The following is a 17,508-nucleotide window of genomic DNA, read 5'->3' as shown; positions in this document are numbered from 1 at the left end:
CCTAGCCTGTGCATCTTTTGGACTGCGGGCGGAAACCCACACTGACACAGGGACAGTGTGCAGACTCCACATGGACAGCCACCTGAGGATGAAATCGAACCCTGGTCCCTGGAGGCAGCAGTGCTAACTTTAGACTTGTGTGAACGTGATGGACCAAAAGATCTTTTTCAGTGTTGTAGATCTTTAGAATCTATGACATTGAAACAGGTGGCCATCTTTGTGACACTCTCTGTCCAGGGTTAAGTCAAAAGGTTTGATTTTTCCACCCCCCCCCCCCCCCCCCCACCTCTTATAGTGACTTCATTTCATTCATTCCCCCATTCTGCATATTTTGAATGTATGAAAGTACAATCGTTCTTCCTCCTTGTATTCCTCTCCTTGTGTGTTCACTTGATAGCGGTATTCATGCCTGTACTGTATGTGCTGATGTAGCTCCCTGTTCTGCCTCATCTGTGATCTTCTGCATCCCTCTTCCCCCCTTTTCCCTTTTATTTCCTCCTTCTTGTGTGCGCACGTTGGGACCTGTTTAATCTCTGTTAGCCATTCTGATGCCAATTAGCAGCATTAGTAAGTTTATAACTAATACACTTACCCACAAAACTGATGGTAATGTAGCACCTTGAAGGGGAAAAATGTTTCGTAATACTAGGTGAAAAATGTGGAGGATTCTGTGGTTAAACTGCTGATTTTTTTTTCAAGATTTTCTTGCAACCTAAGTTTTAGCATAGTACCTCTATGATCATATCAGTTACTATGGTCTATTTTGGATGTTCTGTTTGTTTAACTTCGTTTTGCTTCAGTACACATCTGTTAAGCAGCGATCTGTGATGAGATAGAACGCCAGGTCACTAAATGTGGCTTTGAAGAGTCTTTTGAGAGAGTGTGTAGCTAAATGGAGTAGCTTAAGATGACACTAAGAGGCTAGAGTCAGAAAGGGGCAGGAACGTCTGGCATGAAGAAAGAGCTGGGATGAGTTGAGGGCAGGGATTTAATTTTCCTTTCTCAGCCACTGTGATTATTATGTCATAAGTTTATCATGCTTGGACATGTCACCGTTAATTATCTGTGTTTCTGGTGTTGCAGTGGAGGCTTCATGTCAAAATGGCGACGAAACAATGGAAACAATTGAGGCTGCTGAGGCACTGCTTAATATGGACTCACCTGGCCCTCCCTTTGAAGAGAAAAGGATAAGTGAGTACTGGTTCAAAGCGCCTTTATAATTGTATAAAATATTAACTGTTTAATTACAGAATACATTACAACTTGGAATCAGTTGTACACGGATTACCAATGCTTGGTGCCATAACAGTGGTTTGATATGTTCCATAAGACAATAACGAAAACACTGTTCTGTCCTTTGAGTCTGATCCAACATTCCTTTCATCTACCTTCCTACCCATTCCTCATGACCCTTGATTCCCTGACTCTTCAAGAATTTATCTACCTTGCAGCTGTCTTAGCATGGTAACCTCAGTTTTTAATTGTATGGTTTTTATTGTGGTCCTTTTCCAATTAGTGGCCCAGGAAGTGTGTAAATGTGACCGTCTTCAGTGTTTGATGGCAAAAATCTGGATAGTTCCTATTGCACTCACAATTTCCCCGTCACAGCCTCCTGCTGTCCTTATCACCCCCTCAATCAACCTGTTAAAATGAATAATTGTCATTCTTTCATTTGGGAGCCTGGTAATTTCAGGAGATGCAACAAATCAGGTTCCTTCACGGCACTCTAATGTTCTGCATCTGTGATTATTCTCTCAGTTCTGTTCCAGACATGTCTGTCTGCAAATGACTTGAGAGTTGTGCCTTTTTGGACCAGAGTTCAACAGGAACAGCATTGGTAGCATTTCCTTCAATCTGCCTCCGGGTTTGCAGAGAACCTCTGCCACTGCTCTGAGGTTTTTCCATCTTGAAATTCCTTCCTGCTGCCCCTGGGGACATTGCAGTGCACCGTTGCATGGTGGCTGATGCTTTGTTCACCAAGGTAGACATCTGAATTATTTTCTGGATGAGAAAGCCTCTGGCAGGATGACAAAGTTGGTGCACTGCTTCCAAATGTAGGTTGCACCAAACACCATAGATAGATCCCCATGCAACACCCAGACCTGCAGAGACACCATCTCGATGTTATGACCTTCACTTGCTGCACTCATCAATATTCAAGTCATCAGTGGCCAAACCTACATGACTGTACGGGTTATAGAATCATGTGAAAAGGTGGTTTTAAAAAGTTTGCCGGTTTAAAAAGGTTTTTTCCTCCCGTCTCCTCTGATTTTTTTTTTAACTAATCACTTGAAACCAATGCCTTCAGGGTCTTGTCTGTTCTGTAACCGGGAGTATTTTCTATCTACTCTTTCTAGTCTCCACATGAGTTTGAATGTGTCCTCTCAACTTTCTCCTTCACCAAGACAAACAACCTCATTTTCTCCAAAGTATCTGTGTGTGACTGAAGCCTTCTCCTTGAAATCATTTTCATAAATCTTTTACGAACTCTCTTTAAAGCCTTCAAATCCTTCCTAATGTCCACTTCTGGGCACCACACTTTATCATCCACTTGAAGCTGTCTCGTGTATTTTAAAGGTTCACATGACCAACGTGCTTTTGTACTCACTCTGCTCCTCTATTTATAAAGCTCAGGAACTGGAAGGCACTAACAGCACTTTCAACCTGCTCCCACACCCCCCCCCCCCCCCCTTCAGTGATTTGTGAACATATACCTGCAGATTGTCCTGTTTCCTTTAGAATTATACCCACTTATTTTAAGTTGTCCTTTCTAATTGTTCCTACCAAGATGCATCAGCGCACAATTCTCTGAATTCAAGTTCATCTGCTATGAATCCACGCACTCCATCAGTTGGCTTGTACCCTCTTGAACTCTCATCACTACTCTCCTCACAGTTCACAATACATCTCGGGTTTTTAGTTATATATACATTTTAAAATTGTACTCTGTGCACCCAGGCCTAGTGAATAATTTAGAACAATATAAGCAGAGGTCCTAAAACTGAACCCTAGGCAAACTCACTGTCTGGCACACTCACCAGCCCAGCAATCTCTGTGGCTCGCCACCCGCTGTAGTGCAGTACTGAGGGTATTCCCAGTTTAAGGTCATCCACTGCCCTGTCTTGTCCCAACAGTGTGACTTTTGAGGTGCATTTTAAAAAGTCAGTACTTAGTAACTACTTGTTACTGTTGGATTAGGTGCTTTTGCCAGGGTTTACTGCTGGCTATGAACAAAGATTACGTAGTTTGGCGTGCTAGATAGATTCCTTCCCCCTCCATCACTCTGAGCATACCAAGAGGTGCTGGTGTCCTGCAACAAGTTTTTACCAACAAGACCTCAATTCTCTTCAGGAATGTCGGACAGGCCGTGTGTTCGATTTTGTGATGGGATAGCACAGGCAACAAGCCTGTGCTGTTTCTTAGGCATGTGATCTCTCTTGGCTCAATGGATTGTCTTGTCCCGCACTGGCCCAGTTCTGAGGCTGTGGATTTTGAAGGCACAACATTCAGTTCAGTCCTGATTACTACACTGTTTCCCATCACTCAACTAACTTCGTAGCGATGCTGCGACTCTTATTCCACGGGGTTTAATTTTGCAGCTTTGTGGCACTCTAGTAAGCACCCCTCAGCTGCCCATTTGCACCATATTGCGTGTATAACCCTCAATAACTCTGTCTGGAACATTATCAAAAAATTCAATCCAAGAATTTAAACACCACTTGATTTCAACAATCTAATGTTGTTTCTCTTAATTGAATCTACCTGTGTCCAAGTGGCTTTTAATTTTTGTTCCAGACAATTGTTTTCTTAAAATATTCCCACCCACTGATGGTAAACTGACTGATAGGTTTATATGTGCTGAGCTTATCCTTGCATTCTTTTCTGAGCCCGATCTGATCCTGTCGTGGTGAACTATGAACTTTATTGTCACGTACTCACGTGAGTGCAGTGAAAAGTTTATAAGTCGTCACTAATGTTGCCACCTTGGGTACAAGATACTTGGGTAGATATTCTTGGGTACAAGTTCTTCGGAAAAACAACTAGAAAAATAACGAAATAAAAGGCCCAGCATTACAGATCAAGGGAATAAATTAGAAAATAGAGAAACAAGAAGTTCAGAACAACTGTCCGTCCAAACCAGTCCACACTGGCACCTAGCCTCCAGGCTGCACTGGCCTTCATCTCAAGACCCTAGTCTTTCTAATACCTCCTCTTCTTCAATTTTTAACCCAATCAGAATCTGTGTATTTCTCTTACCAAAGAAAATGATATTGAAGCCAGTGAGAAATATAAAGTAGGAACAAATTACTACAAATGCTGGAATCTGTACTGAAAATCGCAAATGCTGGAAGTCACAGCAGGTCAGGCAGCAACCGTGGAGGAACAGCAAGCTAATGTTTCAAGTCTGGATGACCCTTCGTCGAAACATCAGCTTGCTCTCTTTCCACAGATGCTGCCTGACCTGCTGTGATTTCCAACGTTTCTTGTTTACAGAAGTACAAAGTAGTTACCTATTACTTCACCCATGCTTCTACCTCTTGTTTGATCCTCCTCCTCTTTTTCACTTTTTTTTTAATATTTCTATGCCTGTGGAAGACACTAGGATTCCCTTTTTATGTTTGTTATCAATCTTCCCTTCTATTGTTTCTGTCTTTGCTGCTCTTATTTCTCTTCTTAGTTCCCCTCTGAGCCAGAGCCCAGCTGAAATTGGGTTTCTCCCAATTAATTATTCTTACTCTGGGTCGCTCCTTGGCCTTTTCCGACAGCTCATCTAAAAGAACAATATTGTAATCATTCTCTCCTGAATGTTTCCCTAATGATACTTCATCCAGTTGTTTCATTGGGCTATTAAGTCAGGATTCCACTTAAGATGTTGTAAGGTACAGCTGTGAAGTGTTTCTTCTCAGTTGTGCCAAAACAAAAACACAACTTTAATATTTCAGAGATAGTAGGAACTGCAGATGCTGGAGAATCTGAGATTATACCGTGTAGAGCTGGATGAACACAGCAGGTCAAGCAGCATCAGAGGAGCAGGAAAGCTGACGTTCTGGGAAAGGGTCTAGACCCGAAACATCAGCTCTCCTGCTCCTCTGATACTGCTTGGCCTGCTGTGTTCATCCCAGCTCTACAGCATGTTATCTCAGCTTTAGTGTTCTGTGTTTTAAAGTAAAGTTGTCTGTAAAGATATTATGTAGTCAATAGTCTCTTTAATAATTTTTTAAGTTAAATGTAATGAAATGTGAAATCTTGATTGTCATCCTTTCAACTATTGATAGTTTGAATTTTTAAAAAAGTAAAGTTATTAATTGGAACACACTCTTGCAATTCTTGACATGTTTTGTCCTCACTAATGTTACCTCCTCTTTTCCATTCACATCTTAAATCTTTCCAAATGCCCAATTTCAACGAAATAGTCCTTGTTCTTGTAACAATTGAGTTTCTGTATTTTGAAGTAATCTGTGGGTCTGGTTATTTGGTAAACAAAATGAGTGGAATTATGGCTGTTTAGTGACTAACCCTAACCTCTGTCACTGTAACCATTGGAGGGCCCCTGTTATCAGAGGGGAACTAAATATGGATGCAGTGAGCTTTGTGCATCTATCTGAGGTAAAATGGCACAAATTACTTGTATCTTCTAGTCACATGCCAGCTGCAGAGTGACTTGTGCATTTTAAACAACAAGTTAGTTTGACAGTATTATTGATGTCCTCATAGCTTGCTTTTGGAGCAATTGTCAAATAATAATCCAATGACAACTGACCCAGTACCCACCATTTCAAATTCTCATAGTTCAAGCTTTGCTGTGGTAACTAGATCCACTGATTTATTTTCTTCCCCGCCCCCCCCCCCCATCTCTCCTTTCTCAGCTCATGTGTTCGTGCCTTCAACAAGTCGAGTGGACACACCTCCCATCACACACATCTCTGTGCGGGCTGATGGAGTTCCTGAAGTGGTGGAGAATGCACAAGAGATTATCCTGATGCAGGAAGCTGCCCATCAGGAAGTGGTCAGTGAATCATTGGAGCAAACCAAAAAAAGGAAAGGTCAGTCTTTGGCACAGAACAAGGAGGAGGTCACCATCTACATGCATTTTCAAATGGATCACATTGGTCAGTTAGTGGGCATTCACAGAACAGATGATTGTACTGCCACTCAGTATCGGTGTAAACTGAGAATTAACTTTGAAATTTCTTCATGGGATGTGGCATCATTGGCTCTACCAGCATTTATTACCCATCCCTGATTGCCTGGAGAGTAGTTGTAAGTCAATCACATTGCAGTGAGCCTGGAATCACACATAGGCCAGACCAAGTAAGGACTTTAGTTTCACTAGAGAGCCAGATGTGATTTTCTGATCATTAGCAATAATTCCGTGATTCCAGATTATTTTTGTATTGAAATCAAATTCCACCATCCACCATGGTGGGATTTGAACTCAGATCCCCAGCGACAAATCATCGCAATAGAGAATTCCTGCTTTTGAGTTGGTGCAACAGAGAATTTTCTAAAATCATCATGGAAGTATAAAATACTGATCCATTTTGAACTTGGAGTTTAATCAACAATCGTTTCAATTGCATGGACAGAAACACTCCAGCCCTGGGGGAATGTTTCGAGTGGCACTAACGATTAATACATCATTGCAGTGAGCAAGCCAATTTCAACATGTGGGATGTATTTATTTTTAAATGAGAGATGGCATGTGTCAGTTGTTCAGTGGAAATCAGGAGTGTGCTGTGTTTTGAGAAAGGGTCACTTGACCTGAAACGCTAACTTTTCTCTCCACAGATACTGCCAGACCTGCTGAGTTTTTGCAGCAACTTCTGTTTTTGTTCCTGATTTACAGCATCCGCAGTTCTTTTGATGTTACTGTTGTTGTGTTTGGTTCTGTACAAATCCAGGGCAATTTGAAGGGGCTACATTAGATTACCAGAGTGATGTATGATTTTTCTTTTGTACATGTGGAAAGTGCTTTTGGATCAATTTTGTTCACCCCTTAAAATTTTACTTGCACCATTGGCGTTGCTCTTATTCCTAACTTATTTCTGTTCACATGTAAAATTAATCGAAACCTCAAATACTTTGATTCCAGGACGAAAACCCAAAGCTTTACGTCCAGCCTCACCGGTAACAAATCCAGACTTCCCTGCGAAACGAAAGAACAAAGATGGCAAAGGTAATCCATTATGGTGTTTGGAAACAGAGTCTATGTTGTTAAAGGTTCCAGCTGAAGATAATAAATTGTTAGGTAGCTTCTTGATGGAGCACCATTGAAACTGGATCCTAGTTTTATTGATGTTGTGTAGATTAACTTGCATTCCTCACACAAACTCTTGAGCAAAGGTGAGGATCCAAAAGGAAACGTCGTGGTGCCCATCCAGTGTTTTAAATCATGCCTTTTTAAAAGCCATCAGCACCAAACAAAGTTCAAACATTAATTCTAGCAATGAAATGCTCTCCTCTTATTTCACATGATTTAAATTGATAAAATCTCACCACATCTTGCATTTCTGCACACACTGAGAGTGGTAGATGTACGTGGTAAAGACACCATACATATTGCAGAGCTGCCAACCCGAGTAGAATCATTTACATTGCTTTATTTTGTAATACCTGAGTGGACTTCTTGATTTTCTCACACTTCAGTATATATTTTTTTTGGCTAAGCATTGAAACAAGAAAAACGGTGACTTTTTTGGTTAACACACCTCCATCCCAAAGCAGCAATCATGGTTTCAAGATTTGCTTCTTGTAAATTAGCTCTACTTCATCTTTTCGACCAATTCCCTGTTAGGTTAGTGTGCTCCCTGCATCTCAAACAGTTGGGTGCAGTACCAAAGCTGACCCGAGAGGAATTCATTTTGAGGAACGTTGTGCTGTGTTTCATGACTTTTTTTATGCTTAGTTTGACCTACCCACTCCTCACGAAGTCTACACGACTAATTTGGGGCAACACAGTGGCTCAGTGTGTTGCTTCACAGTGCCAGAGACCCAGGTTTGATTCCACCCTGAGGCATCTGTCTGCATGGGTTTCCTCCAGGTGCTCCGGTTTCCTCCCACAGTCCAAAGATATGCAGGCTAGGTGGATTGGCCGTGCTATATTACCTACAGTGTTCAGGGATATGTAGATTAGGTGGGTTACAGGGGGATGCGTCTGGGTGGGATGCTCCTGAGGGTCGGTGTGGACTTGTTGGGCTGAAGGGTCTGTTTCCACACTGTAGGGAATCTATGATATTCAATGATAATTTCTTGTACAAATGGATACACTGTACTAGAATCCTGTAGACAGGGAGCTTTACAAAAAGTGAGGTTGTTAAAATAGTTGCTCATTTTCAGCGTCGCAAAGAATATATGGAACATAATGGGTTCTGATGTTGACCCACCAGTGTCAGAGGAGCACATCCAATTGTTCAAAAATGATGGCTCATCTAGCCTGCAACAAAGAATTTAACTTGAGTTTTGAAAGGTCAGTGCTGAAGTAAGTTTCTTCCAGTAAGATAGAGCTTAGAATATGCGTCATTCTCACTTCTCATGACTTGTTCTTTCCTTTTGTATCCCTCTGGACTTCAGAGGGCAACACAGTCATTCAGTGGTTAGTAATGCTGCCTCACAGTCCCAGGGTCCTGGGTTTGATGCCTCCTCAGGCAACTGTCTGTGTGAAGTTTGCACATTCTCCCTGTGTCTGTGTGGGTTTCCTTCGGGTGCTCCTGTTTCCTTCCACAGTCCAAAGATGTGCAGGCTATGTGAATTGGCCATGCTAAATTGCTCATAGTGTTCAAGGATGTGCAGATTAGGTGGGTTTGGGGAATGGGTCTGTGTGGGAATTTCCCGGGGTCGGTGTGGACTAATTGGGCTGAAGGGCCTGTTTTCACACTGTGGGGATTCTATGGAAGACATAACAATATGGAGGCTCAAAAAGGTACTGGAAAAGGTTTGGAGGATGTGGTGCAAGCAGTAATACTGCCCTTGGGTAACGTAAATGCACAGTTGCTCTCATTCCTGTTAACCCTCCACCAATGGACATTTGAAGTGTTCCTTTTGCAATGGCCCACAGTGTGGTTGCGGCTTCAGTTCATCATATGTATTCCAAAAATGCCTTTGATCCTCAAAAATAATATTTCATGGGAAACTGAAGGATTGTTTGCTCAGTCAGTACTTTACTTGTCGAGAGTTGTGAAGGGAGGAGTGTTGCATTGCCACAGGTAACATCTTTCAAACTGACGCCTTATCTCTGGGCAATGTAATAAATCATGTCACGGTTTCCACAGCAGAGAAATCTGTCCTTGTCTACCAACATTTGTCCCTCTGTCAATATCATTCGCCTTAATATGTCCGTCTTGACCCAGTGGTAACACTTTCCTGTCTCCGTCAGGAAGACAAGAGACAGCTATCAGTCTAGGGCACACAATATAGACTGACCCACCTGTGCATACTCAGAATATGCCTCAGTGTCGAAGATACTTCTTCTCAGATAAGACATTAATCTGATACCCTAACTTCCTCTGAGCAGGATGTAGAACATGCTATTCAAAGAAGAAAACAGTTCTCCTCAGTATCTTGACCAGTGTAGATGAAGATTATCTGGTTATCACATTATTGCTTCATTTGGAGTTTGCTCTGCACAAATCATGAGATTAATCTTTTCATTAATCAACTGCTCAGTCTTCCTGTTATGGTTTGATCTTTTTTATAAAATGGTTGCTACATTTCCTGCACTTAATCATCATTCGTTAAGTACACATTCACCTTCAGACCTAACCTCTAACCACATTATTATAAAAATGCAGGAAACACAATCTACCTCTGGGAATTCCTGCTGGCTTTGCTTCAGGACAAGAGTACATGTCCTCGCTACATCAAATGGACTCAGAGAGAAAAGGGCATCTTCAAGCTGGTTGACTCAAAAGCTGTGTCCAGACTTTGGGGAAAACACAAAAATAAGCCAGACATGAATTACGAGACTATGGGTAGAGCTCTCAGGTAAGTTATTTTCATGTACCGATAGGGTATGATAGACCAGCATGTATCGGTGAGGGGTCTCGTCTGTTACTAGTAAATGTAGGAGAGAAGTAATCAAGAAGCATTTTAGAAAGTGGACACCATCACAGAAAGTGGAAAACCTGACTCTCCAAGTTCTTAGCAGCACATTTGTTCCATGAAAAGAGCTGGAATGTAACTGTGTTTAATATGCTCAACTATTTCTTAATCTCGAGTGTAGTGAATCGAATTTTGAAAATTGCCTCTGATAATAGTGGAAACCTTGAGAGGAGGCTGAGATTTGTCGTTGATTTGGTTCTTCCAGCTAGAGGTGATGGCAGTTGCTTCACCTTACCTTGTGCACCAACTTTGTTGGTTCCACAGTTGTTGTAGATAGAGACATCTGTGTAATTAGTCACCACCATTCAGAATTGTGCATGGCAGAATTTTGACCTTGTCCATTAGGTTTGCTAAGCTTGTCTACGTAGCAAGGTGCCTCTTTATTTTTCATCGGGGTGGCTCAGTAGTTAGCGCTGCTACCTCCCATCACTGGAGATCAGGGCTCACCTCCAGCCTCGGGTGACTATCTGTGTGAAGTTTGCACGTTCCCCCTGTGTCTGTGTGGATTATCCTCTGGATGCTCTGGTTTCCTGCCACAGTACAAAGATGTGCAGATGAAATGAATTGGCCATGCTAAACTACCCTGTGGTACCTGGGGGCATGTAGGCTAAGTGGGTTATGCACAGTTACAGGAATAGGAATAGGGATAGAGGTAGGATGCTCTTCAGAGGGTCGGCGCAGGCTTGATGGGTAATATGGCCTTTTTTTGTGTGCCTGGTACTGTCTCTTGATATCATCGAACCAGGGTTAATCCTTTGGCTTGTGAGTTTGGTAAAGAAATTTAGCAAATTGGCAGCACACCATGGTGACGAGAGGCTGGTGACCTGTTCAGAAACATCAGCTCTCAAAACAGATACAAGCACAATCTGTAGAGGTGTTAAAATTGGGAGAAAACTGGGCAGAGTAGATAAGGAGTAACTGTTCAAGGTTAAAAAGTTGAGAACCAAAGGATGGTTGTATGTGGAATGAGCTGCCAGAGGAAGTGGTAGGTTCAGGGACAGTTACAACATTTAAAAGACATTTGGACAGGTACTTGAGTATGAAAGATATAGAGGGAAATAGGCCAAATGCAAGCAAGTGGAACTAGTTTAATTTGGGAAGCCTGGTTGAAATGGACGACTTGGGCAGAAGGGTCATACAGCATGGAAACACCCCTTATGATGCTCAGTTTCTACATCACATTTTATTGTTCAACTTAGAAGCCCTAGAAATTCTGTCGTGTAGTAGTGTCATCTTTAGTGTGATGCATTTGTATATATTTCCAAATTTGACTACAACTATGCTTTCTTTACAGGTATTATTACCAAAGGGGAATCCTTGCCAAGGTGGAGGGACAACGGTTAGTCTACCAGTTCAAAGAGATGCCCAAGAACCTAGTGAACATTGATGATGACGACCCCAGCTTCACTTCCGACACCCAGGAGAATCCCCCTAATCTTGCAGCCTGTGTGCTTCCGTCAGCATCGGCGGCCTATTCATCTCCAACTGTCTTGTCCTCGGTCGTCATGAGTAGTGTCCAAACCCAGCAACCCAGGGTTACTTCATGTGTGACGTCAGGCATCCAGAAAGCTTTACTGCAGCCCACTGCTGTGGTCACGCCTGTGAAGGCAGCGGTAGAGGAGACTGTGCAGCGGTCAGCACACCTACTGCCATCGGAAATGGTGAAGGGCGCTCATCCCACTCAAAAGGTGCAGCCAACCAGCATCCTCAAGACTGTACAGGTTGTACAGTCAGCATCACCTCGGCATGAAGGCCAAAAGGTCATCACCAGAAACTTACCTGTCTCCGCGCCGATGAATGTATCATCTGCTCCATCAGTGAGGTAAAGACAAGCCGTTTAAGACAGCGTTCCTATAGAGAACAAAGGGTCAAAGCCTAGATGAAATAATGAAGAAATCATAAGGTTGTCTGGTGGGGGCAGATCCTGGACCAGGAGGCAGAACCTACAAGTTAGAAACCAATGTTCAGGAGAGAATGAAATGAGAATGAAAATCTAATGCAGAGTTCATTTTCAGATCACAGATTCATTCCTCACATTTTAGTTTCTTTTTCTTTGCATGTTACAGTTTTTCTCTTCCATTTTTAATATGTCAGACACCTGCATAATGGCTTGAAGAACACCTTTTATTTCTTTTCTTTCCTCATCACCCCTTTCGCTGTAATACTTGACACTTCTGTCATTCCAGTTCTCCCACCTTCCCCCACCTTTCACAGAGCTTCCCTTTGCCCCATCCCACATTACACCTCACATTTCTCCATTCAGAAGTGCAGACATTGACCTGAAACTCCATACAAGCTACCTGATCTGACCACTTCCAATGTTCCCTACTTTTATTTCACTTGTTTAACATCTAAAGTACACTGTTATTCATTTTGAAAAGTTACAAAGTTTAACACAGTTGAATGAAATTTGGAACATCTCCCCCAAAATTCTGTAGATGCTTGGCTAGTTGGAGTTCAAGTTTGAGATTGATAGACTACTATTCAGAGTTTTCATGAAATGGGCAAAGCTGAGTAAATAAAGATAGGACAGAATGATGGAACAGGTTTGAGGGGGATGAATGTCTGTGTATTGATGTTGTTATCTATCACTTCAGACTCTCGAAGATTAATAGGAGCAGCGCAGTAGCTCAGTGGTTAGCACTGTTGCCTCACAACGCCAGGACCTTGGGTTCAATTCCAGCCTTGGGCAACTGTCTGTGTGGAGTATGCACGTTCTCCCTGTGTCTGCATGGGTTTCCTCTGGGTGCTCTGGTTTCCTTCCATAATCCATACATTTTGTAAGTTAGGTGGATTGGCCATGCTAAATTGTCCGTAGTGTTCAGGGATGTGCAGATTAGCCATGGGAAATGCAGGGATAGGGTAGGGGGGAGTGAGTTTGGGTGGGACACTTTTTGGCAGATTGGTGCGCACTTGTTGGGCCAAATGGCCTGATTCAACACTGTAGCAATTTTATGATTCTTAAAATGATTTCTGGACTAAATTGAACTCCTGAAACCAGAATTCCAAATAGAATACTCCATTGCAATGAATTGTTCTTAAAAAGAGAGCTAGTCGCGTAGGTTTTACTAGATTCTTTTGAATGTCATCAGAACATAATTTGTCCCTTATGATCAAATCATCAGCTTTGATGAAGCCTCATCTAGATTTGAAACATTAGCTTGCTGTCTCTGCATGAATGCTGCCTGACCTGCCGTGATTTCTAACATTTTCTGTTACCAGACAGATTTAAACATGTAGTAATTTGCTCCTATTTTCTACTTCAGGGTGTTGACTGTGAGCCAACGTTACCCTTTAAGGGAACCAGAAATGTAGACCTTTTGGAGTGAGGTGGTAGTTTTCATACTTCTATGTATGACCAATGTGCCAGTGTCTTGATAGTGTGGCCTCAGAAAACACATATGAATTTGATACCACAATTGTTACTAAATTGTTAGCAGTGCCCCCACATAATTGCAAATTCCTGGATGTTTTTTGCCATATGTGCTTGAGCTTTCTGGCCAGGGTTATTGTGAATTGACTGTGTATCCCAATTGTATAATGCTCAGCCTAAGTTTCTCACTAATACTTGAGTCTTTAGGAAAGGTGGATGGTTATTGAAATGTGCAGATGAGCTAATCATCCAAATAAAATACCTCTGTGAGATTGGTTTGGACTGAAGGAGGTAAAGGAGAGTGTATTTTCACTGTCCTTCCACATGATGCTTCATTGGAGTCAGTTTTCTGGAACGAGGCCAGGAGAACCCACAAAGTAGCCTATATCAATTTATGAACAATCGGACAACATCAAGCAAAAGTCTAGATGCAACAAAGGCTAATTATTGTGCTCTATCTGTACACTAGCTGGCATTAGGCCATCAGAGATTAAACTATATCTTCAATTTTTGGTCTTTCTTGCAGACAAATAATTCATTCAGTAATTGAAGTGATCAGACTATCGAAGATGGTTACACAAGTTGATACACATTGTACCACATGTTCAGGGGAAATGGAACTACACAAAAAAATTGTTTGATGCAATATAGTTATCTTGTTTTATGTGTTTGTTTTTAAAGTATATAGATACCCAAATGATACTAAATTCCACTGGACCCCTGCTCCAGAATTTATAGCACTTTAAAACCAGTCTCTCTTGACAGTGTGTTTATAGTCTCTGATCAACAGTAGGCCCCTGTCATCATTCTAATCAAAAACCAAGCTATGCACAGCATGTAAAAAATGTTCAGATTAGAAGTGTTTGAAAAAAAATAGTCATTTGGAAACCAGGGAGAAGCAAGAGAAAAGCCTCAATATTTAGTGTATTTCTATAAAAATGTTTCTATATCATTAAATTGAATAGCACATCAAGTGCTGACGTTAGCCGCCGAGCAGTCTGATGCTATGAGATGATTTGTGTGCAGTAGCTTTCAGGAAAATGACAGCAGAATAATCATGCAGCATTTGTTGCACACACACATTCCCACAAATGATAACAAACAAATGAGAAGGAGGATAATATCTTTTTGAGCTACTTTAAGTGGACCAAAATGAGAAAAGTATTCATAAGATACTGTAAATATCACCCTGATTTGTTAACTTTGTTCTTTTCCCCAGAACACTAAAGCTGTCATCACAGGTTCCAGTGGTTGTGTCGTCAGGAACTCAGCGAGTCGGTACAGTCACATTACAAACTGTCCCCCTAACAACTGTGATCACAAGCACTGATTTAGCAATGTCCTCGCCCAAGTTTGTTTTCCAAACAGTTCCATCTTCTCACCCAGTCACTGTGCTGAAAGAAAACATTGCTTTGCAAGGCAGTTCAGTCTCTGCAAAGATAGTTACGCCAACGTCTCTAGCTCTGTGTAGTACCAGCGATCAGCACGTTCTTCCAACCAGCCCACAAATACCAAATAATGGAACACCAGCTATATCGTCATCTGGCACACTAAGCGCTGCCACTCCAGTCGTGACCTTTGCTGCTGCCAGTCAGCAGGTTGTGAGCCAGCCACAAGGCACAGTCATTGCATCTGTCATCAAAGCACCAGAGGCGAAACAAGCTTCAACCAGGCAGGAGAGCCAGGAAGGAACCACCCAGCAAGGCGAGCATGAGACCCAGCAGCCCCATGTAATAGTGCTCACAAATGCGGGTGTGCTTCCTAGCCACATGGTATTTAGAGCAGGCGAGAACAGCGTGGTGGACACACAGTGACTTTGTTAGGCTTCCCTTCCTCATCCTCCATTCCCACCTTTTTTTTGTTTTTTTTTTAAAAAACTAGATCTTGAGAAATGTAATTTCAGATTGGTGGACTAGATTCAACTCAAAACATGTTTAGTTTCATGTTGTAAATAAAGGGTTTGCAGGTAAAAGGTGCTACTAAACTGGAGGAGGTGACAGTGGATGAAACATTACCTTGGGACAACCATTCGCTCTTTTGGTTGTTTGTTTGTATGAATTTGTTATTTGATAAGTTTGGAGTGATAGAAACTGAATTTCTTACACTTATCAAGCACACTACCCTGCATCTAGACTATAATTTGATCCTGCCAAACTTTAACTGTATGTCTGTAGCCATTCTGCATTGCCACAGCATGGCCTTTGTGTGGGAAGTTCCATTTTGTTCGCACTGGAATTGTTTGTGTTGAATTTTATTGCATTGTAAATATGGGGTCTATTAATAAGGCTCAAGAGAGCTTCAATTAAACCTAAAAGCTAGTGCTGTTACGTATCTTGATACTGATGAGTAAGCTTCATTTTTGCTTAATTTTTTTTAAAAATCGAAATTTTTTTTGTTAACCTGATGAATTTAAAATGGAAACTGAAGTACCAGAAGACTCAAGTTGTTTTGTTGTGATCTTCATTCTTCATCCTTTGTTGTTTATTGGGAGTCTAATGGGTGATTGAAGGAAATAGTATTGACTTAGAGAAGCTTTTATTCCTTCATTGTTAAAGGGCTTTTTCTTTTTGTAGCAGAAACCTTGAGCTCAACTGTGTAAATATTAGAAAACATTTTATTTCTTGGCTTTTGTAAATAATGTATATCGTGTTCTATTTTTGAGGTTGAAACAATATTTGAAAACTCTGCCAGCTTTTTAAAAAACAAATTGAGGTACATTTTATATAGTTTTCGAGTTGATAAAAACCACTGACATTTCCACTGGCTCCAAGTTCAAAACTAAAAACAAAAATAAACCATTTTAGTTGCTATATATTAATGTGTTTACAATTTCAGTTTGTGTGTGATTGATTTATGCCAAATCAAGGTCCTTTTTCATTGAATCCCATATCCTATTCAAAGGTGTACTAACTAATTAATTGTTAGCAATTACAGACTTGGTTGTTATATTGGAACACGGTTGCCATTACTTTGTTTGTACTCCAATGAGATCCTTTGCTGTCTAAATATTTCTTTTTTGTTTCACAATTCTGTAAAGCTGTGATTAAAATCAAATGCAGGTCCTTTGTAAAAGGATGTGGATGTGCACTGCTAACCCAGACAGATTAACAAATTCCCCAAGATCTAATCCTTATTTTTTTGATAACTGCTGGATCAACATTGCATTTTTTTAAGAAAAGTCATGCATTTACATGTTTGTGTCCTTAGGATAAGCTAATTCACAGCCAAATGCCTTTCATATGTAAAACACAGCAACTACTTACAAAATAGCAAACTGATAATGACAAGTAATCTGTTTTGTGGATATTTAAGAGCTCAATATTGGTTAGAACACAGAAGAAAAGCCTGTTGTTCTTCACTTTGTGTTATGGGATCTTTTACATTCCACCAAGCAGGTAGCCCAACACCTTATGGCATATCATTTGAATGACAACACTGATGATAATGCAGCTCCCTCTCAGTATTGCAGAGAAGGATTTAAATCTCCGAAATGGGAATCAAGCTCCACAACTTTCTGACTCCGCAACTGGGCATTCAAACCACGGACGTGTCAGTCAATGGCTATTCCCAGTAAGAAAACCTGACTATCTCTTCTTGACATTTGACGTTGTTAACATCACTGAATTTCCCCACTTGCAACATCCAGTGGATTTACCATCGGCCAGAGACTGAAGTGAACCAGCAATGGGTTGCTCCAGATAAGACTGAAGCCTTTGCATCTGACTTCATCCAGACCACTGTGTAGGTGACCCATCCTGTCTTCCTGCCAAGGTGCCCAACGTTATACATCCCAGTCTTCAGCCAATTTGATACAGTCCACTTGATAGAACTTTTACAGAAGCATCATAGAAAGCACTCTATTTGGATGCATCATGGCTTAGTGTAACAACTGCTCTGCCCAGGACCATAAGAAACTACAGGGTTGTGAACGCGGCTCAGTCCATCATGCAAACCGACCTTCCAACCATTAAGCCATGTATACCAAGTGTGGGGCTAGACCCCGAAACGTCAGCTTTTGTGCTCCTGAGATGCTGCTT

At 41.4% G+C, this 17,508-nt stretch overlaps 1 protein-coding gene across 10 annotated transcripts in view; it reads left to right on the top strand.

Annotated features, from left to right (window-relative positions):
• The window catches only part of LOC125453333 (ETS-related transcription factor Elf-1-like), a 111,329-nt gene extending 95,046 nt beyond the window's left edge, over positions 1-16,283 (top strand). For all 10 annotated transcript variants that reach the window (XM_048532749.2, XM_048532752.2, XM_048532751.2 and 7 more), the window contains 6 exons: positions 1,084-1,191; positions 5,868-6,044; positions 7,094-7,177; positions 9,789-9,981; positions 11,393-11,920; positions 14,691-16,283. In XM_048532749.2, the coding sequence (XP_048388706.1) occupies positions 1,084-1,191; positions 5,868-6,044; positions 7,094-7,177; positions 9,789-9,981; positions 11,393-11,920; positions 14,691-15,285 (1,685 nt within the window). In that variant the 3' untranslated portion in view covers positions 15,286-16,283. The remainder of the gene's footprint in view (positions 1-1,083; positions 1,192-5,867; positions 6,045-7,093; positions 7,178-9,788; positions 9,982-11,392; positions 11,921-14,690) is intronic.
• The last annotated feature ends 1,225 nt before the right edge of the window (positions 16,284-17,508 follow it).

This window comes from Stegostoma tigrinum, chromosome 6 (assembly GCF_030684315.1).
Source record: "Stegostoma tigrinum isolate sSteTig4 chromosome 6, sSteTig4.hap1, whole genome shotgun sequence".
Lineage (NCBI taxonomy): Eukaryota > Metazoa > Chordata > Chondrichthyes > Orectolobiformes > Stegostomatidae > Stegostoma > Stegostoma tigrinum.
Note: the sequence above shows the minus strand (reverse complement) of the source record. Positions and strands in the feature narration are given on the sequence as shown.